The 23290-nt window shown below is 36.7% G+C and overlaps 2 protein-coding genes across 4 annotated transcripts; both read right to left on the bottom strand.

Moving 5' to 3' along the window:
* Window positions 1-5081: 5081 nt before the first annotated feature.
* On the bottom strand, window positions 5082-9443 carry LOC307123983 (ras-related protein Rab-20-like). The gene is made up of 2 exons (XM_079812895.1): window positions 9032-9443; window positions 5082-6714 (listed from the first exon to the last, which is right to left on the bottom strand). The coding sequence occupies exons 1-2, from the start codon at window positions 9219-9221 to the stop codon at window positions 6164-6166; spliced, it is 741 nt and encodes a 246-aa protein (XP_079669021.1). The 5' UTR covers window positions 9222-9443; the 3' UTR covers window positions 5082-6163.
* Window positions 9444-10147: 704 nt separating this feature from the next.
* cars2 (cysteinyl-tRNA synthetase 2, mitochondrial) lies at window positions 10148-23133 on the bottom strand. Of its 3 annotated transcripts, XM_079812857.1 has the most exons (17): window positions 23049-23133; window positions 22740-22816; window positions 22034-22589; window positions 21894-21944; window positions 19846-19963; window positions 19697-19768; window positions 19509-19614; window positions 19319-19399; window positions 18905-19034; window positions 17445-17578; window positions 17258-17325; window positions 17101-17167; window positions 16857-16995; window positions 16186-16309; window positions 15967-16062; window positions 11265-11489; window positions 10148-11142 (listed from the first exon to the last, which is right to left on the bottom strand). In XM_079812857.1, the coding sequence occupies exons 3-17, from the start codon at window positions 22276-22278 to the stop codon at window positions 11083-11085; spliced, it is 1716 nt and encodes a 571-aa protein (XP_079668983.1). In that variant the 5' UTR covers window positions 22279-22589; window positions 22740-22816; window positions 23049-23133; the 3' UTR covers window positions 10148-11082. The 3 variants fall into 3 exon arrangements, with proteins under 3 accessions (XP_079668983.1, XP_079668982.1, XP_079668981.1); XM_079812856.1 differs by lacking the exon at window positions 22740-22816; XM_079812855.1 differs by having other exon boundaries at window positions 22034-23133.
* Window positions 23134-23290: the final 157 nt, after the last annotated feature.

The following is a 23290-nucleotide window of genomic DNA, read 5'->3' as shown; positions in this document are numbered from 1 at the left end:
AAAACAAATAACAATTAATAAAAACATTTAACATAGATTAATTTGCATTAACAACACAGAAAATCTTTGTAAATAATTACCTTAACAGCCAAGCTTGCTCTCTTGTTTCACTAGAATGCAAATTACAAGCAAAATGTAAAAAAAGTAAAATTAAACAAAGATACAAAGAATTGAATAAATAGACATTTCATTATGTTTATCTAACAGTACTATTCAAGTAATATATAAACTGAAATTGAATAATAAAACGCACATTGGCCTAAATCAAGTCATGCATTAACTATAGTTTAAGTTATCCAGTCAAAAACTGTGATTGTATGTCTTTTGTTGTTCAACTAACATTATTTGATAGAGAGCAGCAGGTTTACTTTAAGTCACTTTAAGACCTGATGCACAGATAATGACACAGATTTTTCCAATTAACGTTACGTTATATAAGTTTACTTTTGACATATTCCCAACAAATTGTATTGACGTCAATACTTAAGTAACTTGCTGTCTTTTGTCTTCGTCAGACTTTCAGTGCGCGAGCTTCACGGAGCCTTCCGTTACGTTACATTTACATTCCGAGACAGAAACGATTTAACGTTAAATGATTAAATGTCAAACCATAAAACTTTTACAGCAGTTCCATCTCTTTGGAATGACTTTGAGTCCACTTTGACTCGTTTTAGATCGCTAGATTATGTATTTTTTTACTTCGAGAACATAACCTCTGGCACTGAGGTAAAACACCCGGCTGTCTAACTTAACGTTAACGTTACCTCAAACTTACACAAAGTAGTAAAGACTGAGAAAAGTTATTAAAATATAAACAGAAAATTAAATGTTGCATCGAAAATAACAGCAAAGACAATGATTAATGACACTAACTTACCTGACTGAAAAGTTGGGTGGTTACGCTAGTGAGAGCAGATCAGTTAAAAAAATCTACCGTTATTTACTGTTGACGCTGTAGTCACGCACGCACGCACGCACGCGCAAGCTAAGCTCCGCCTCCTTGTACTTGATAAGCGCTCCGTCAAAACTTTTCTCGAGTACTTTGCATCTTTATTAAGTTTTTTTTTTTTAAATAAAGATGCGTAGAAACAGACAGAAATATAAGATGTACCTGGAACCTCACAGTGAGGCAAAGATACCTAGACAGACTCTGTGTCGACACGACAGCCAAACAGCCAATGATACAGGTAGGCTCTCGAGCTCACATCCAGTAAGATTGTCCTGATTACTTGAATGAATTTGATTATTAAAAAAAGAAAGAAAACTTTAGTACATATGACAGAGGTCATTGATAATTGTCTGATTTGCTTACTAAAGATTAACTTTTGTGTAATTGATTAAATAAAACCCAGAGAAAAGGAGAAGAATTCTCTTCGGATATCAAAATAAAAGTCCCCACACAGGTCTACTTGTAAAACAAAAGTATTGGGGGGGAAAACTTTAGTTGAGTAGTTTGAATGCAGTGCTATATCGTGAGCTGTTGTTAAACAGTCGCCTAGTGTTCAAAGAAACATTTTGGCTATTGCAACACAGTTTAAGTCCATTGTAATGATGATTATTTTCCAATAAAGTCCATTAATTATCTGAAATGTTAAGCTTGCACTATTTTGTATACATTAATTTAATAATAATACATAATAGTATATGTCTATTTGTAAATGTATTAATTGTTAAATTTATCTGATTGCTTGATTACCAGCATAATCAGTGATATTTTTTTCAGCTAAATGTTTCTTGCTTTTTATGGTGCTTTTAATGTTTCTCAGAGGCAGGGAGTGAGACAAACAGCACAGAGAACAATGAGAGAGACAGCACAGAAAACAGTGAGAGAGACAACACAGAAAACAGTGAGAGAGCACACAGAACATTATTTGTGATACTACAGATGTTTGAAATTATACAAATGTATATATAACACTTTGCAATGCATGTTAAAAAACATATTGTTGTTTGGATTAGGCTATGGCAACGCAGTTTAAGTCCATTCATTGTAATGATGATTATTTTCCAATAAAGTCCGTTAATTCATTGAAATGTTAAAGGGATAGTTCACCCAAAAATGATTTTTTTTTATCATTTAATAATATTAAGTAATAATTTTTACTGGTGTTTTTAATAGATATGTCCTCAGAGGTAGAGAGTTCTAAAAATTCTGCATCTAGCCTATACATTATGTGTACATCATTAAATCATTATTATCAAACCAAAGAAACAACTACATTTATTGGAGTCCTAATGGTTTATACTGGTGTCCAGTAGATACCAACATGTAACCTAAATCTTGCCAAAGGTGTTCTATTGGTCCTTAATGGTATCCAATAGACAACACATGCCACCAATAGAAGAAAGCAAATTACCAATAGAGACCCACTAGGACCATTACAGTCTCCATTAAAACCAATAAAGACAAATAAACATAAACATGCCACCAATAGAAGAAAGCAAATTACCAATAGAGACCCAATAGGACCATTACAATTTCCATTAAAACCAATACAGATCCCTATATAACCATTAAAACCATTACAAATTCTCTGATGGTTTCTATTGTTTTTTTCAGCAGGGATGTGTGACTTTTTTGCAACGAAAATGCGGGGATTATGAAATCATGCCAGCCCCGCATATTTTGGACGCGGAAATAGGCCATTTACGCGGCGAAAGTGCGGCGTATTTGAAAAAATGCGGCCCCCGCATATGCGGACTTTGGCTGATTATGCATCAAATCATGCGATCGCGTTTTTCTGGAGGGACTGAAATATAAATAATGAAATATGATCATGGTTATGAATGATTTCTCTCTGTTCTGTTTGATTCATCTGTCTCACTGTCCTGTCTGCTCAACACTTGTCTGTTCGTATGAAATGGATGTTCATTTGCTCATGTTTCTCCAAACCCTGACTCCATTATAATGATTAGAACAACTCGCACACACTGATTGCAGGTCACTCTTCTTAACTCGTCAACCTCACTTTCTACGGCCTGGGGTTATGCTGAACAGGGAAGTCATAGAGGCAAAGAAAGTTATTACATTTTGATAAAAAAAAAAAATTATAAAAACAAATGTTTTATTGCACTGATGAATTGAGTCATGTAGTAAGACTTTAAACCTTAAAGGTCCCATTTTTCCTGTTTCTTTTTAAGCTTTGATTTGTGTTTACAGTGTGCAATATAACATGTGTTCATGTTTCGCGTGTAAAAAAACACAGTATTTTTCACACTATTTACTTATCTGTATACCGCTGTTTTCACTGTCCTAAAAACGGCTTGATGATTTCCTTATTCTATGAAGTCCCTCCTTCAGAAATACGTAACAAGTTCTGATTGTGCCAGCGGTTCCCGTGTTGTGATTCGACAGCAGCTTAGCGCACGTTGCCCAGAAAGGTCACGCCTCTTACCATAACAGGGAGATGCATGTGCTCAAAGTACAGCGTCCCTGAAGGCCAAACAAAGGTGATTTGACTCCGGGATGAAAATATCAGCGTCTCGACGACATGGCAACAAACACACTCTACAAACCGCTACAAACGCAACACTTCCTCTTCTCCACGTGGGAGAGCAACAAGACCACGCCCCCTTTTTTGCGTATTCTTGTGGGCGGAGGTTAGTCAACAAACTGTTCTACTGACGTCATTAAAGCAGGATGTACAGGGATGTAGTCCAAACCGGCCATTCGCTGTAGGCTTTGAAAGGGAACTTCTGTTAAATAAAATATCTCGCTTGGCATTGAACTTTGAGCTTTATAATTTTACAGGTATTATTTATGCTCTAACAGCAACATTACACACTAACTAAAGTTTGAAAAATGGGATCACAAAGAACAGGACCTTTCAAAGTAAATGGGTCACTTTTCAATTTCATTGTCAACATGAAATCAAAATTGACCCATTGATTACTTTCTAACACATTCTTGATCTTATTGTGAATGATTCATCATTGCCTGTTTTTAAGGGTAACATTTTTTTTTTCCTGTCATAGAGACACTTCATCATCCAGTCAATTCTCCATACATATTTGCAGTCAGCCCTATACCACTAACCCAAACGTGTGCATTTGTTATAGAGCGCACAAGGCTCTTTCACAGACTCTTTCCCTTCCCTTCCCACATGCACTCTGTATGTTTCTGAACTTTTACTTAAGCCATAAAGGGGAAATGGCATTATAGTTCATATTCCAATATTGTCACATTGCTTTTTTTAGTTTTATTTTACAATCGCTGACGACACATTTTTCAATACTGAGGTCGCTTTTTCAAAACTCACACAGTTCTCCTTACTAACTTTCAACTTGGCACAGCAATTAATTTCACATTTTTACAAAAACACTTCATACATGTCTCAAATCAACTCGTTCTTCCATAACACTAACAAAAGGTTTTCACCCAACAAACGCACTTTGTTTCTCATAAAAGAACAACCTAAAAAACACTAATAGGCCTAACCGGTAGCATTATACAGTGTTTTAGTTTCTAAAATTTCTTTACAAAACGAGGATAACAGTTCTCTACTGCTTATAATTCACTGCAGTATGTTCTAATTGCTTTGATAGTATTTGATGTTTTAGATTTAGAATATATTTCAATATGGTGTTACTTTAGAAATTATTTTTGTATTACGCTGTTTTGAAGTTTAACAGTTTTGAAAAGAGTATGTAAAACGTGCAAATTGGCCTGTAGGTACATAGAGTTTTGGTGGTGTTTGTGTCTGAGAAAAGAATTGATGTAATTTGAAAGATTTTCATTGAATGCATTTTGTGCCAAAGCAAAGATATATATGATCCAGTTTAGCCCTCATCAACTGTTGTGATCGCTGTGTGAGGAGTCTTGAAAAAGTAGGGAGATTGAGAAATGGGTGCAAGCGATTGTAAAAACAACAACAAAATCTAATGTCATGCACTTTCAAAACAGTAAATTTGACTGTCAGTCAATGTCAGGGGGTTGCTTTTGTGAAGACATTTTATTATATTTTATTTCAATAAAAATATTACAAAAACTGATAATAAAGCATAGCTGAAAACTTAATTCAATATAGTCACTTGAAAGACTGACTTCTTTTTTTACAAGGACACACTCAGACACAAGCAGCCAGAGTATATATTTTTTCTTTATTAAATGCATTCTATTAGTGAATGTTCAATGTAGATGAGTGTTGTGGTAAAGGGAATGTGTGGCCCATGCCACATAATGAGTGATGAGTTAATGAGTGTTTAATTCAGGGCACATGTTGTATCATTGATAAATCTGGGCAAGAACAGGGGACAAACCCAGATCATAAACAAACACTGTTCGACTTTCTTGGAAATGTTATGGTAAATATATGATTCTTGCATTAGTAGCCTATATGGCACAAACAAATGAATGTGATTTGACAAACAACACCAAATAGTTAAAGGACACCTACTAATTACAACTGCCATTAGTTTAAAGCAAGGAGCCCATATTTCGATTTCCAATGACTGTTTAGGATTCAGTGTGTTCTATTCTAGAACTTTTATTCTATTCTTGCTTCTATAATTACACATAAGCATGTATGCTTAACTTTTACTCTGTGTAATCCAAACTCTAGTGGCGGGACACTGTAGTAACATTGCACAAAAAAACTAAAACAAGTATGACCCAGTTTTACATGAGTGCAAAGAATTGTAATGACAGCAGAGTATAAAAGTGGAAATGAGTGCGTGAAAAACAAACCTATTAACAACTTCAAAGCACACTCTATTGTTGATTGATAATTGTATTCATAAACCTTTATTAAATAACAATCACAAGTCGATAAAAATAATATACGTTTATTTAAAATAAAATAATATTTAAGATCACCAAAAACATTTTGGGTTCTATAAACAATGTATATTTGTTTATCTTTGACACCTTTGTAAAAAAGTAGACTAGTGTTCAGAAGAACGTGAACCGCCTGAGGGTTAAAACAGAGTAACTTAAGTTCAAAGTCCTTGTGCTCTGTTTGAGCAAAACAAGATTATCTTGAAGATATAAAGAGACTCTCTCTCGCGCGCGCGCACACACAAATACACACATGCATGAAAAAGCAAAAGACAATGTACTTGTTTACTGTGACAACGTACAAGATTTACTGTGAGATTAAACAGTTCTGCAACAGTGTCCATAAACCGATGGATGTTCATGCATGATTCTCCTCAGCAAATATTCTCATGTGCAACAATTCCCTTTGCTCTTCCTTCCCTCTTCATTATAGTCCTCCAAACACAATGTTGGTGACTCACTTTGGGAGCGTTTTTGAATGATGGATGGCAACACCAGATCAAAGAGTGTTTCGAACATAAAATCCACATTAAATCCAGTCTTAGCACTCGTCTCGAAGCACATCTTCTCTGCTGGTGGACTGATGCCCTCTAGTGCCTTGCAGCGAATTACGCGGTTGTAAAGTGCTATGGCATCATCCTGACTGACCTGTTTGTGCAAGGGAAAGTCTGGGGGTGTGAGGCAGGATGGAAGGGGAAGTACACTACCTTCTTCTGCCCTTACTTCCTCTGGGACCATAACTTGGGCTCGAGTGTCAGTGAGGTCTGCTTTGTTGCCCACAATGGCAAATAAGCTGTCACTATTGGCCGAGTCAGTGAGAGAGAGGAAGCGATCTTCAAGCTCTACAAAGCTCTGCCAGTTTGTGACATCATACGTGAGAATGATGGCTGCAGCGCCTCGACAATACATGGAACCCAGACCATGGAACTGTTCACGACCTGATGAAATGAGAAGCACAGAAATACAGAGATGAATAGATCACATATATTAAAAACTGGCTACAGTCCAAGAATAACATACATTTCTTTATAAATAAACACACACAAGATAAGTATGTTATTCAGTAATCTTGCCTTCCAATGAACTGTCATCTTGGGAGCTGTTGCGACAGGATAGCTGAGTCAGTAAGACTGTAAGCTGTCAGTCTAATTTGTGACTCTTTAAAATGTGTAATTGTGTGACATGAAAAAAATGGAAAAATATAAATTGCATGTTTTATAACCTATTACCTTCCCTCCTTCCATCATCAATAAGTCCATCGGGGTCAGTTCATTTAGCCATACTACTAACAATTAAAACAAATAAAGTTCCTTTTTCAACATCATCTCAAAGTCAAGTTTTCAAGATTTGTTTTTCTGGTCATTTATGGGTCAGTGGAAATGTTTTGACAGAGTGCAGATTCAGCTGTGCAATTTCTGTTCCTCACTCACTTCAGTTATGACTATGACATTTTGCCTAATGTCATTGTCTAATTTTTATGTTTCACAGAATAAAGAAAATCATTGGGGTTTGGAAAACATGAGGTTGAGTAAATGAGGACAGAGCTTTCATTTTTGGGCAAACTACCTCTTTTCTTGAAGCGCTTCAGCAAAAACACATGCGTCACGTTTCTGCTTTTAAACGCCTTGCCTCTTAGACTTCCAATGTAAGTGCATTAGTAATGTCACATAGGGGTTAACTATGTACAGTATATTATATAATTTTAAGTGGTGAAATAGAGAATACTCATTTTCTCAGTTTTTAAATGTCAACATATTCTAAAGATTTTTCTGTTTGTTTTGTAAGTTAAAATGAGATGTGCAATATGTGAAAACAACCTCAAAAATCAAGAAACGTGTAACTCTCATTGATTTGTTTAGACTAAGAACAAAACGGTCAAATATCCTTTTGCCTTGACCTTTAAAATGTTGATTGAACAAAACATAGATCTGTTGCTTCCATTCAAATGTGCAAATTGATATTATAGGCTATCAATGACTACAAAAATTCAGTGGGAAAAAAAAAAATCCACATACATTACTGAAACTACCAAGATTGCAAAATCTTCCAAAGAACACAAGATAACTTCAGTCATTGATGCAATGTGTCAGTTTTTTTGTCCTTTTTTTCCAGAAAGTAGCAAAATATATATAAAAAAATGACAATGAATATGTTCCCCCATACAGTTAATTTTGGCATATCATATATATAATTACTCAATCAGATTTATTTAGATTGATAAAAGGAATGGATATCTCAGGATCGTGGCATAGGATGGATCAGGGACATTCAGGAACTAACATAAGACTGTAAGGCTTGTCACTTGATTTCATCACAAACAAAATTTGCTTAGGCTTGTCTGTGAGTCACACACACACACACACACACACACACACACACACACACACACACACACACACACACACACACACACACACACACACACACACACACACACACACACACACACACACACACACACACACACACACACACACACACACACACACACACACACACACACACACACGCACACACGCACGTACACACCTGCCAAAAAACGCAAATGACTTTGCTATAATTCTTATTTATATTTTTTATATATTTTAAAGTGTCATTTGTAAAAGAAGAAGAAGAAAAAAAAAACTATTCTATTTAATAACCAATGACAGACAAAGCAGAAAAGAGGCTCATGTGAAAGGTAAAATTATTCTGTGAATTTTGCACAGGCATATGAATATTTACATTTAATTGCCCATATTTTATTTGAAGATAAGTCATAATAGCAAAACTATAAGTGCAAATGTAAAGATTTCACTCAACTAACCTATGTTTTAATGAAAGCAAAGATGTCTGAAATGTACATCTAATTCATGGAAATACTGAAAATAACCCCATTAATTACAATAAGTATTCAATTTAAAAATACACCACCAGTAACAACATATCACTTGGGCCCTTCTGTGCTAATTCTGGGGTGTGGGTCATCTTACCCCAAGTGTCTAATTTTATCTTTTTACTTCAAAAGAAAAACTATAACTTTAAAACATAAATATGGCCACAAATCCCTCATTAACAAATAGACGAATTTGATATTCAACATAATAGTACAAATCACTATTTTCCAGAGACACAATTGGATCAATAAAACTCAAAACTGTTTTGACTGACTAAATCTCACAAATGTCGGTATTTTAATGAAATGACAAAAATTAAAATGTTTGTGTCATCTTTAGTCAGGAGAAAAAAAAACAATTCTAATGATATCAATCTTACCCGCTGTATCCCAGATGGAGATGTTGTATGGACCCCACTGCTTCAAGAAAAATGCTCCTCCGATTGTGCTTAAAGTGTCCTTAAAGTTTCTCTCTATGTACCTGTGCAGAAGGGACGTTTTCCCTACATTCATGTCTCCTAAGACAACCATTTTAACATCGGGCTTTCTCATTTTCCCAGGTGGGGGCATATTTCAACGGTTTCAACGTTCAAAATTATATTTGACTTTCAACTCCGCCTTCCATAACAAATGCGGGCCGTCCAAGTTTCCTCGGTTTTCTCTTTATGTCTGGTGGTAGGTTATCAGTTTTGGCTTGTATTGCAGAATGACAGAACAGATTCTCACCAGGTCTTCCGAGCTATATAAGTGTTTTGAAATGGTCTTGTTCGTGCCTAATGACACCGTCCATGTAAAAAAGCACTTATAGTTCACTTCTAGCAATGACGAAACAGGAAACTCAAGACTAATGGCACAATGCAAAAAAGTCCTGACCCCCGATTTAAACTGCAAACGTCGTCAAACAGAAGTCAAAAGACAGATTTGTTGTTATTTAAAAATGTATTTGAATCTTATAAATCAATCTTTATTGTCCCCACATTATTTATGTCTAGGTGTATGGCATGAGCAATGACTGCTTCCCAGTCCTTTAATTTATTAAATATTCAGACAGTCTTTTTAATTTTTTTATTCTGACATATTTACTTATTCTTCCTAATTTAAAGGGATAGTTCACCCAAAAATGAAAATTCTGTCATCATTTACTCACCCTCAAGTTGTTCCAAACCTGTATGAATGTCTTTGTTCTGCTGAACACAAAAGAAGATATTATGAAGAATGTTTGTAACCAAGCAGATACAGCAACCATTGACTACCATAGTAGGGGGAAAAAAACTATGGTATTCAATGGTTGCTCTATCTGCTTTGTAACAAACATTCTTCAAAATATCTTCTTTTGTGTTCAGCAGAACAAAGAAACTCATACAGGTTTGGAACAACTTGAGGGTGAGTAAATGATGACAGAATTTTCATTTTTGGGTGAACTATCCCTTTAAGGAGTAAACTGATGACAGTGTTCCATTTGTTTTCTTCCCATAACCAGTTTCAAATGTTATAATAGTGCCTACGATGTTTACAAATGAGCATAATAAAACTCTTCTTGTTCAAATGGTATTGTAGCATTTTCAGACATTATGACAGTTGCTCATGACCATTATGATAATTTCTATGAATGTACAGAGGTCTTTAGAGAACCACAACAGAATGTGCTCTAATATCAAATGATAAATCTTTCCAGAAAAACCATAAGATCTGTTGTGTAGCCTAATATTAATAAACAGCAAGCAATAGCCGTCATTTCAACATTTTGGTTAACTCTAGACTCGATATAGTCCAGCTATGAGTAACCCACTTCTAGCTAAAATAACCTTGAATTTGGTTACGTCATTTTTGCCAAAATAACTTGCGAGATGTATGATATTCCATCATGTAAGCAAAGACAACAGTGATGACAAGGTGTTTGGTTTCATTTCTTTGACATGTTCATGTTCTATTCTATATAGTCTATTCTTGGGTCCAAATACAATTTTCACTGACAGCCCAAATTTTGTCTTGTTTTAGCCTAGACGTCAGGGCTATTAGATGTCTTTTAAACACAAAATTGCTTACTGGGTAATTTTGGCCTAACTTGTAATATTGCTATGGTTAGTGTTCCATAATCCCTTCTGATCATCAGCCAGTGGAGCTTGATAAGGATCCTTCACTTCAATTATTTGTGTACAAGAATGGTTGAGAAAGGGTTAAGCGATACTTGAGGACGAACTATAAACAGAGTGGTTTTATTAACATTTACAATCAGATTCAATGTGGTTGTGATTACTTGTTGTTCCAACTTTAGTTTCACAATAGAAGTAATAATTAGAATTTTTTGCAAGTGTCTTCAGTTGAACTGTAATTTTTTTGAAGAAATACTTGACCATACAGCAGTGAGATGCTTCAAACAACATGAGTCAAAGTTCTAATAAATAAAGGTTTAGTTCAATTCAGTAAGTAATTAATTATTCCTTGTCCCTCCTCTTCTTGTAATTTCCCAAGTGGAGATTGTGCTTCTATCCTGAAACCAAAAGAAAAATATTAGAACTGTAAACCACAATTAGCCTTGCAATGTGCTTTGACAGAAACAGTTGGAGGCTTTAAAGGCTCTGCTGCACTGAATCTAACAGGATGAAACCGTACCTTAATGTGGACTCCAAGGGGTGCTAGATTATTCCTTAAGGCATCACAAGCCTTCAGCAAGGGTATTCTGTCTGGCTGTGGATGACTTTTCGGAAATTCACTGCCAGGCTGCGGGTCTTGTGGCACTTGGTCTTGCACAGAAAGAGCAAATTTACGAACCTCACTCCGAAAATGCACCAACTCCTCCACCACATTATTCAAAACTCCAGAAGAATCATGGACTTCCTAAGGGACACAAGTGTAAAAGTATTGAAAGTGTTGCAATTATTTATTTTTTTATAAAGAAAAAGGACGTCTATGTCTACAAGGAAGAAAATAATTAATTCATGTGTATGTCTTGGGAAAAAGAAACACTGTCCTAGATTACAAAAGAAACTAAACACTAGGGGCCCTATTTTAATGATCTGAGCACATGGTCTGAAGCGCATGGCACAGTTGCACTTTCCAAATCCACTTTTGCTAGTTTGATGATGGAAAAAACGGGTTGTACCTTGTCTCTTAATGAGTCATGGGTGTGTTTGGGCATAACGTGCAATAAACGCATGTGCACCCGCCAGATTACTAACGCGCCCTATAAATAACAAAAAATACTTTAGATCAGGTTTTTGTTGGTCAATGGAGCAGTCATTTTCAGGTACCTCAAAATAGCAACATGCCAACAATGCACCTGAACTAGGGTTGCAAAGTTCCCTGAAACTTTCCAGAATTTTTGGAAACTTCCCAGGATTTTTTGAACATTTTTGAAAAGTTTTCCGGAAATTTTCAGCCCCTTTGCAACCCTAGTCTGAACACACCTCATTTTCAGGCCATGTGGCTCAGCAGCAATCAACGGGCAACGACCCATTGCTTCTCTATCCGTCATCGTGTTAAACCAGCCAATAGCGCGCCATGTGGATAAGCCAGTCTGTGACTGGTTCCCGCAAAAGTGTAACAGAAGCAGTAGAAATGAATGTACAGGTTTCCAGACTGAGTTGCAGGGCGAAATCAAATCGCTGTCAGATCAGACTGGGTTTGCCCAGTCTAGAGCAGGGTGCCAATTTCTTTAAAAACACTCCTTTCATGAAAAGTTTTATTTAACACTCAAAGGACCTTCGGGACAAATGTGGGCAAAATCTTTTTTTTATTTAATTTAAAAAATACTTCCCTTAATCTGAGCGGTACAAGACTTGGCTACTTTTTTTGCCTCCTGAACACATTGACTCGATTTTATAATGTTAAGTGGTTGAAAAAAAAAAAAACTCCTTAATTGGGCCTTCGTGGACTAAAATGGGCACCCATAAGAATTAATGGGAATTTAATAGATTTCAGAGCTTTTTTTTTTATTTGTCCAAAAAAATCCAACACAATGCAGATCATACATACACATAAATGAAGAGGAGAGTCTGTACAACATTCTGAATGTGACAAACACTCACACATGCACACACACACACACACACACACACACACACACAAAGCACTCAATGAGCCTATAACAAAGTTTTTTTTTATCCACTGCGTCACTCACACATACAAAAACAAAGAATTGAATGAGCGAATGACAGAGAGCATTTTTTTAATGTGCCAATCAGCCACTGCGACCAGCCACACGCACGCACATTTTAACAATTTATTTAAGTCCACTTGAAAGAAATGATTTACAGGGACATAAACATTATAGGTGCAGTCAAATTACATGTACAAAATCATGGCCCAGTGGCACACACAGATCTTCACATCTCTCAGGGGTTATGGGTATAAGTAGCAGCGTCTCCTCCATATGTGGCGGCTGCCTATGATAGCAGACAGGGCACAGTACTTCGCCAGCCGTTTGGCCCTCTTTTTGGGCATCCCAAGTTGTTGAAGCCCTCTTACCACCAGCCTATGTGTGTGTCCTAAGCTGCCGAATATGAACACCAGTAGTCTGCCCCGATAACCGATCTCTGAGATGGTGTTTAAGAGCGGCTGGTATTTAATGACCTTGGTCATAAAGGCTTCCTCCATGCTAGAGTCAAAGGTGCATGCCACCTCCAGAATGAACACCTCACTGAGCTCCTCATTAACCACAGTCACATCTGGTGTGTTAGCAGACAGATGTGAGAAAGCATCAAAGTTACCATTGCCATGCTGGAACATGGATGCTTTTACACTGGAGTGTTTATGTGTTTTTACTGAAGGTGAGAGATGTGTTGATACGTCTCTCACTATAAGGTCCACTATTCTGTCGTGGCGTGCGATGTACATTCCCTTGTAAGCATGGCAGCCGTTCAGAATGTGTGGCAGTGTCTCAGTGATCTGTTCTGTGGTGTGATGTAGACAGTGAGGGACCTGGGTTGCAGGAAACCAGATGGAAAGGTTGAGTCTGGTAGGAAGAACTTGTAATCTTGCTTTTACTGTGAAGGTGACGATGTCCTCACTGAGTGCAGTGTTCTTCAGAAACGAGTGAGAGACAGAGTGATCAGCACAGGAGAGACAGGCCAGTTTCCCCTGAAGGCTCAGTCCAGTCCAGTGCTGTTTTTGGTGATGTTGATGTAAGTCCAGGAGAGTTCGCCGGGCACCTGTCGATGTTAGCGGGAAGCTGTGGCCACCATATGTGGCTGTTGCCTTGACATAGATCAGGGGATCAGTGATGATATCCTCTGAGACCCTCACAGTCCCAGAGTCAGACCGCGCCCACTCAAGTTCTACTCCAGTTCGGACACAAAGGTCGTTCAGGTCCGGCCAGTCTGACCAGACACCAAAGCCAGCTGAATGGGTGTCCAGTTTCCCACTTGGTTTCCTTTTGAAACCAAGAAAATGAGGCTCTGAGTCCCTGGCCAACGGCACCTTACGTCTCCTGAGGTCCAGGAACAGGGAGGATCGAGCCAGCTCCCTGACGTCTCTGTCATCATTGTCCAGCATGTTCAGAAGGTGGGAAATCCGCATGCTGGTGTAAATCCAGATCACGTTTGGTGCTCCCAACCCTCCTTCCCATTGGGGGTGAAAAATAACATCACGGGTGCTATGTGTGTTAAGTCCAAACCACTTTCTCACGAAGCTCACTGTCTTACTGTTCATGTCCATCAGCACTTTCTGCTGGATATGGACATTGGAGAACAGATGTTGTACTTTAGACAGCGCCACCTGTCTGATAGCCTCTAACTTCATGGTCAGAGGCAGTGGACATTTGTCTATCAAGTCCAACCGGGATATGAACCCTGACCAGATGATGTTTACCTGCTCTTTCCATTCCCCTGCGATATTAATGTTGTGTCCTAGATAAGTGTATGTCTCATGAAGAGAGAATACACGTATAGGTTTAGTTGCTACGGTGAACTCTGGATATTTATCATTTTTTGAGCGATACCACCTGTTCCCTCCACTCCTCCTCTCATACAGAACGGCACATTTTGTGTCCTTAATCTCCAGGCCTGACCATTTCAGAAAAGAATCTGTCCTGGCCAGCATGTTTTTAATTACGCTCTCGTCTCTGGAGGCGATCTGGACGTCATCTGCATAGCCTTGTCATCTAACACACACACACACACACACACACACACACACACACACACACACACACACACACACACACACACACACACACACACACACACACACACACACACACACACACACACACACACACACACACACACACACACACACACACACACACACACACACACACACACACACACACACACACACACACACACACACACACACACACACACACACACACACACTTAAAAGTCAGATCAAAGCACTGCTGCAAGATTTGTTGTTGCTTACAAACAAAACATGTCTGCTGCATGCTACCTAAACCTCAGTGGCAGTTGCTTTTTCAGTTCATTCTGAATCAACACAATGGCAAAGAGGTTTAGTGCAGCACAAGAAAAAAAAACAGCATTGTCTGCAAAAAATGCAAAGAATTTATTTGCAAAGAACACTCTGTCACAATTACCTGCTGCCACAAGTGCATGTAAGCATATTTGTCAGGTTTACATTGTTTACACTTACCAGAAAGTTAACACTTACTTTTTTTGTTGTTATTGTTAGGTTTATTGTTATTCTTACCTGTTTGGTACCATTAACCCTTTTGAGTTATTTAAATTTAATGATTTTGTTAAAAAAAAATAATAATTATACATGATCTCCTACTTTGTCTTTTTCTTATTGCACGGTCAGATTTGTCTAAGCATGTTTTGGCATGTTTGTATAGTCTAAAACAAAAAATATGTTTTTTTTATTTATTTACAATTTTAACTTGTGATAAAATGTAAAACATAAGAGGTTAAATTCGTTTATAAAGTTCAGCCTTTATGCAGCTATGCTTAATGTTGCCATTGGGTACTATTATTGCCATCTAGTGGCTAATGAAAAATAATTATTTTATACCAACATAGGTCACCAGAAGTCATCACATTTTTAGGTTTTGGCTGTCTGAACATACTGGAATTGGTGTCTTTACTTTAGTTAAATTAATATTAAATATATAAAAAAAAATATATATAAAATAGATATATTTTACATAAAAATATGGTACTTTAAGTGGTAAATAAATTCAAAAATTCAACAAAAATAAAAAAAACTGCATAAATTGATAGTTTTTATATTATTAAAGATATTGATAAAACATTTATTTAACCCCTGTGCCCAAAAGTGTCCACGAAGGACCAAATAAGGGCTGTAATATGAAGATCTTTTGAGGGTTCAAAAAATGTAACATTGAAAAAAACCTCACCTTTTTGTCCAGTAGATCAACTCCAAAAACAGCCATGATTTCCCTGACATAGGATAGCATAGCTCCAAATACAACAGGACTCCTAGGCCCGTGAACCTTCAAAAACAAAAAGACAGTACAAATCGTTTTTTGACTAATAAATATAAATAAAAATATATAATATTTTTTAATGAGGATATAAAGAACGTTAGGCCTCATTGACCTACCCTATGATGTTACCTTAGTAACAGGCTGAAGCTGACAGTTGCCATGGTGAATGAGGCTCATAATGGCATCCACAGCTTTTGGGGTGTCAAAATCATCAGCGAGTGCTTTCCGAACACTGGTTTGTGTAGCAGACAACCTTGACCAAACAAAGACAGTGAAGACAAAAAGGAGTTGGAGACAAAGGCTTTTTCATCATCAGCTCATTCACACAGTAAACTTTATCATTCATCAACTGGAAAAAAAAATTCTGAAAGTGATTCCAATGATATTGTTTCTCTATGCTGTTATAGTTCTAAACGTTTATATAACTTTATCATTGTCGGTTATTGTCCTTGGTGTGAACAGGCCTTAACACTTGCAACCACAGTGACAATGTCTGAGGTAACTATCAAAGATGGTGACATCCATATCACTAGAAAGTTTTGTCCCAGTTGACACTAATCAAAATTAGGGATGTGTTTATCCGTCAAACAAGTTGAGCGCTTTTCTATTTTTAAATGAGTGTAAGAAATATGGATTTGGATCAAATACAAAACACAATACTGATGGGAGCAGTGTCTGGATATAAAACCCTTTTATGACACACAGCTCATATATTCACACATGAAAAGACAAAAAAACACACAGGACAAGTGCGTGAGTGAACCTGGTCTTATTCATGTTATCTACTATTCTGTCTTTACCTCTCCCAGAGAATGCCCTCCTCTATAGGCTGGCACTGTAAGTGGCCCTGCATGTAGGCCTGTGCGCTGTGGCAGAAGGCAGAGATGGTGGACAAGGTAGATCGGGCTTCATCCATGCTAGCATCACTGTAGTCAATTGCTGGAAAGGTTAAAAGACCCACAGAAAATGTACAGAAAATTTAGAATATCTGCAAAATTGTCTGAGTTTATCTTTCAGGAGTCCCTTTCTGCATGTAACACATACCTGATCTGTATTTGGTCAGAAGGCAAAAAAGTCGAAACTCATTAGCATTGTAAGACTCCAGAAAATCCTGGATTATGAAGAGAGATTGATTTAAAATATGCTATTTTTGATTAAACACGAATAGAACACATACTTTTACAATTTTATTAATTTTTACCTTGATAGTTATATAATTCTTCAATGATTTTGACATCTTCTCTACACTTCCTTTCAAATGAAGGTGCCCTTGAAAACAAAAAGCTAAAATGTAATTGATCCTACACTACAAAATATAGTATGCTCAAAAATGCTTAAAATATTACTACCCAATACTACTTCTTAAACCAGAAGACTGAGGGCATTACCGGAGTGCAGGAAGTAGTTTCCCCATTGTTCACACTGATGATATGCCTCAGACTGGGCAATCTCATTCTCATGATGTGGGAAGGCAAGGTCAATCCCTCCGGAGTGGATGTCCAACTGACTTCCAAACACTGAGCTATAGACAAGAAAAGTGTATAGGAGTTACCATTTCATACGAAAATATGATTTTGTAATTCTGCTAAAATACATTCCTAGAGAATCAACCATTCAGAAAGAGGCTTGTCTTTTTTTATGTTATATTATTCTAAAAATAAGCATAATTTTGTACAGCTAAAAACATATTTGTATTTGACCTTAGAATTTATTTTAAAGAAAACTCTCTAAAATGAATTCTCTGAAAGTCTAAATGAATGGAAGAAATGACAGATATTTTCTCATGTATTGTGATTGTCGAAACAGAAAAAAAAATATATATATTTAAAAATTTAAAAAGACTATTACACTGCCTGCCAGTACTGAACAAAAGTGAAGCTCCACAGAAAATATGGATCCCCTAAAATAACTGTCATTTATGCATGACACAGATTTTTTGGTCTTTGAGTAATTGCTTTGACAAAATATGCATTAAAAATTACCAAAAACTATAGAAAGCACATTTGGATGTACATGAGTTTTTTTTTTTTTAAATGTATATGTAGTTTCATGTCTAAAATGAACTTGCTATGGTGTAAAAGCATGTGACCTAACATGTGCTAATGTCTTGTTCACTTCCCTGTTGCCAAAAATGTCAAGCATATGGCAAATATATTTTAATTTTATTGGCTGAAGGGGGATGTCATATGACATTACTATATTTTTTTTAAATGAAATTTTCTTAGCTTCATTTATAAATGACAATTTCCCATAGAGGGATACAAACTTTTTTTAATGTTAAATAACATCAATTTAGAAAATTTAAAAAAAGCTAGAGATTTTTCATTTCATGCCGACTCCAAAACTCATACTTTTGGATTACAATTTTTCATGATGGAGGAGTGAGTTCTGTGATCCTACGAACCTGGAAAGGCACTTTTCACATGGTTAGTCAAATGTTCAACATGATGATAAATGTAATACTGGTAATAGTAAAAAAAATATCCTATTTAAATATTATGAATTCATTTAAAAGTAAAATTGACAGGCTATGTTTTAAATGGTTTTGTATTGCATTTTATCTCTCAAAATGATGGCTATCATTACATTTTTTTTTTTTAATTATCAGAAACAAGTTAACAACACAACCTCTTATTTACAGAAAGGAACCATTTTACTATGATTAACATTTTAATATGATTAGTAATGCAAGTCCTAATATATACATAAATAATACATATTTTAATTGCATACATATTGCTGCCATAATTTTATTGTATTTCTTTTTTTTCATCATGTTTGTGGTATCTCACATTTTGAAAATCTGATAAGATTTTAGAAATCTTTTAGTGCATGCCAGCCCATTTACCTAGCAATTGTAGAACATTCAATGTGCCACCCAGGTCTTCCTTGTCCCCAAGGTGAAACCCAGTGAGGTTCATGTGGTTTGGATGCTTTCCAAAGAGCAAAGTCCCTTGGATCCCTTTTATCCTGAACCCCTAAAATACAAGAAACTGTAAAATAATCTATATGATTCAGTTCATGGTTTCTAGAGCATATCCTTAAATATTAACTTCTCTAATCTACAGACATTACATATATTATCAGTAATATTTGTAACTATTACCAGTAGTTTTGTCAAGCAAATCAGCCCAATAACACAGAAAATGATTATAATAAATGTGCAATGACAAATCATGTGTGATTAAAGATTGAGGATACCCACCTTTACTGTTATTGATAAAGACCTCCAAGAAAGAAAAAACAGATGTCATAAACATACCTTGCTCCCCAACAATGCCTCCGAGATTCACAAGCTTGCCATAACGGCTACCAATGGACTGAGTGTTGAAGTAGACGTTCCCTGGGTCAACAAATCATACTGGATATTCAGTTTCATCTTCTCTTCACATTTAGAAAAAAAACTTAAAAGACGACCTTAAATTGCCAACAAAAATAAGAGAGAGAGGAACCTTGATTTGTGACATAGGCATGTCCATTTCTGATAATGCGCTCTATGAAAGCTACAATCTGGGGTATGTTGTCTGTCACCCTCATGTATACAGCTGGAGGAAGAACCTGGGGAAATGAACAAAGACCAGTGAAATATGTATTAAAGTTTTAGTCGTTTTAGTCAAATCACCACAAAAATGTGATTTACCCGCAATGCTTGCATGTCCCTCTTAAACTCTTCCTCATGCATTCTTGCAAGGACGGTGGACGAGATGTTCTCCTGCAAAAAAAAAAAAAAAAAAACTTTCAACATGTCTTAAAATTGCCAAATATAAACATTACAAAGTTGACACTTACCTCAAGGCTTCTTTGTATGATTTTATCATCAATGTCAGTGATGACCATAACATGGATGACATTGATTCCAAAAAGTCTGGATAATATTCTTTGCAGAATGTCAAATCGGACATATGAGCTGCATGCAAGGAAGAAAAAGAAGAAAATAAAGGAGGCTGTCAGAGAAATGTATTTACTGCTGACCAAACAACAACCCAGGGTTATTGTAGTAAACTAAAACTATAGTAACAGAGTAGTTGCAGTTACGTTGAAAGTAGGGGTGCACCGATCCGATATTAGGATCGGATATCGGCCGCGATACTGACAAAATAGCTGGATCGGGGATCGGAAAAATTAACAGATCCACAAGCCGATCCAGGTGTTTTTTCCGTCGCAGCAGAACCTACGTCATTCGTCAGCTTCACGTGTGTCGCATGCTAGAAGAGACTCGGCTGTGTGGAGGAGATATTTCACGCTTGCCACGCCAACTAGTTCGTCGCTGTTTCGAGGGTATTACTGCAAAGTCAGGGTCTTTCCTGCATTGACATTTTTTTGACGGCCAAAGCCTAATTTGATGAGTTATTGTGATTTACGAGTGATGTAGAATAGATGCTGCGCTTGTGACTGAGTGACAGAGAGACCGATCTGAGAGCTCCTCCCCCGCGCGCGCTCTCTGGGTCTTCAAAATAATCAGTGTTCGCTCTCATATTTCACATATTAATCCAAATCAAAAGCTCGGAAGACCGAAACCATGTTGCACGTGACACATTCGGACAATTTTGTCCTTGAATTATCACTGGGTGTGAATTGCGCTCAAAAAACATTGACTCTTCTCTGACCAGCTGACATAAAGCATACTTTCAATAAGCGGGAGACAAATTATATCCAGTTATGAAGTGTTTTCTGTGTGTTGACATCTTTCGCGATGTTCTAACAGACGGGATTCGCACACAACGCGTCTGCTAATGTCCGATTCGTGACCTAATGACTCCTTTGAACCGAATCATTTTAACGACTGGCCAGAACAACTGATCTGTCCAACACTGAACTCATGAACTCAGTTTATTAATTTACTCAGAACGCAACTGAAATGAGAACACAAGTGTGCTTACCCATTTTAGCAAGAGTGGGTAGTAAGAATTATTTTTAATTATCAACAGTATTTCATCTTATTTCTGTTGACAATGTGTAGTAAAATAAATAGGCCTAGCCTACAATCATTTAATCTGGAGTGAGGTGAAACCAGAACAAAGTTGTTATTAGCTAGCTGAAATTTTTTATTAAATTGCATATGGTAGAAAATTAGACTATTTGTTAATTTGTAATGCTACTTTTTAATATTGATATGATTATATACCAAAACAATTATCTGTAGTGTAAAAAATGTTTGGTAACTGTCAGATTACTATTGTATGTTTGACCAATACACTGTTTTTTGTTTCCACTGCTACATTTTATTTATTTAAAGAAGTTAGATTACATTCTATTTTAGATTTGAATGCACAATTGTTTTTTAAATAAATAAGAATTCAACACCTTACATACATCTGTTATTTTGTCTTAGTTATGTTTAGTTAGTAAAGTCTGGTGCCTTTAGTCTCTTCAAGGAAGGTATAAGGTGGAAGATATACAGTTTATTATTAATTCAACAATATATCGGATCGGTATCGGGTATCGACAGATACACAAAGCCCAGGCATCGGTATCGGTATCGGGACTGAAAAAGTCGGATCGGTGCACCCCTAGTTGAAAGAAACATAATTTGTTTTAGGTCGTTGTAGTGTTATTTTAACATAATTTATATTCTATAATAGGTTTTCCATTTTCCGTTTATTTAATCCATTTTGTTGTTTTTACATTTTTTTTTTAATCATTCGTTAGTCTTTCTGATGAAAATGATAAAAGTTCATTATGTCTAGATAGTTTTTATGAATTAGTAAATTTATTTTGATACATTAAGTAGAACAAATGAAAAGTGAGAAATGTTGCTTTGAAAGCTAGCTGAAATAAAATAATTTTGAGTTATTTTATATTATCAAAATGTTTTTATTTATGGTTACTAAACTTACCAAGCATGGCCGAGATGGGCATGGTCATAAACAGTGGGTCCACAGCTATACCTGGAAGTGACAAAAGAAAATGTTATAGAAAAAAACTTCTATAACATATGAAAATCTAAATAAGCGTAATGGACCATTGTGTTCCTTACCAGGAAGCAATTCTTTCTTGTGCCAAAACCAGAGGTTCTTTCTGCTTGGTAAGACTGTTGTAAGTCATTACACCGGTGTCATAGCCCACTGGTTGTATCCACTTTCTCTCTGCCCTGCTGCATATATTACAACTGGACAGCAATGACGTTTTTGTAACTGCATTATGAACCCCATGCCTGATTCTAAAGCCAGAATTGAGCAGTTTTGCATTTGTTATGAATGCTAAAGGCAGCCTCATTTTCATTCAACTACATAAATATGACAAAACATTTGAACAGAGTCCAGGTGGTGGTTAAAAGATTGCGACAATGCGATAAAGTATAATCTATCTCTAACGTTAGACATTTAAGCGCGTTTTCCAGTTTGGATCGATGACATATTGCTTCCCAATTCCTCGATCAGTTACTTTTCAGTGTCATCACATTGAAAGTTCAGCTTCGTCGGTTGACTACTGGTAAGGTTCCATCACTCATCTCTTTGGTATCAGCAAACTGTCACACCGACACACGGATCTCTCTCTCGGCTGTTTTGCAGTGGGTTCAAGATGGCCGCGCACTGAAAAGCAAACCGGGGCAAAGGACATTAAAGACAGTAACACGGAGGGTAAAAAATGCAGTTGCGACAATGCTCTCGATTATGCGCCACCAATCCAAATAACACATTCAGTAACATTATACTTGAAAACGCATGAGTGATGGAAGGTACTGTATTTTTAAGTGGGAGGGGATGTGACTTCAGAGGGGGAGCTGCTGGACGTCACGCGCCCATTGGCTCTGCAGTTTCTGTCATTGGCAGATAATATACACATTAATCGAAAAAGGTTATAATGCCACTCGCCGTTCTCAACATAACTATCACATAATGCAACATAAGGCATCTAGTAAAAGGGCAAATGACAAGCTTCAGTTATCTTATGCGCGCGTCCCTTGCTGTTTAACACTATATAATACAATTGTCTTTTCAGTTGTTTTCAATAGATCCAGAAATCCACCCAAAATCTTAAATGGAACTGACCTCACAACTGTGAAAAGCATAGAAAGGGAATGCACGCGGAGTATTTTGCCACTGACGCATGCGCATTGATTTACTCTTCCCAAGTGTTTGAAACAAGCCTGTAGTGCTCCAGTCAGAAATTGAAGCTTTCGCGCCTCGATCGCCCCCCGGTGGCCGGTCCCAGTATAGCTCCTAAACCCCGCCTCTCCATGTATTTCAATGGGCGCGAGACACACTAAACTATTTAATTACACTTCAAATAA

This window comes from Gobio gobio (genome assembly GCF_949357685.1).
Source record: "Gobio gobio genome assembly, chromosome: 3".
In the NCBI taxonomy this organism is placed as follows: domain Eukaryota; kingdom Metazoa; phylum Chordata; class Actinopteri; order Cypriniformes; family Gobionidae; genus Gobio; species Gobio gobio.
The sequence above is the reverse complement of the archived record's forward strand: the minus strand, read 5'-3'. Positions and strand labels throughout refer to the sequence as shown.

Excerpts from the sequence above, each read along its gene's own strand:
- cars2 (XM_079812855.1), bottom strand. The coding sequence starts at position 22,278 with ATGAAAATGAGGCTGCCTTTAGCATTCATAACAAATGCAAAACTGCTC. Across the intron at positions 19,615-19,696 it reads GGGACATGCAAGCATTGCGG|GTTCTTCCTCCAGCTGTATA; the intron begins GTAAATCACATT and ends TCATTTCCCCAG. Across the intron at positions 17,579-18,904 it reads GAATGTTCTACAATTGCTAG|CTCAGTGTTTGGAAGTCAGT; the intron begins GTAAATGGGCTG and ends TCTTGTCTATAG.
- LOC307123983 (XM_079812895.1), bottom strand. The coding sequence starts at position 9,221 with ATGCCCCCACCTGGGAAAATGAGAAAGCCCGATGTTAAAATGGTTGTC. Across the intron at positions 6,715-9,031 it reads CTCCATCTGGGATACAGCGG|GTCGTGAACAGTTCCATGGT; the intron begins GTAAGATTGATA and ends TCATTTCATCAG.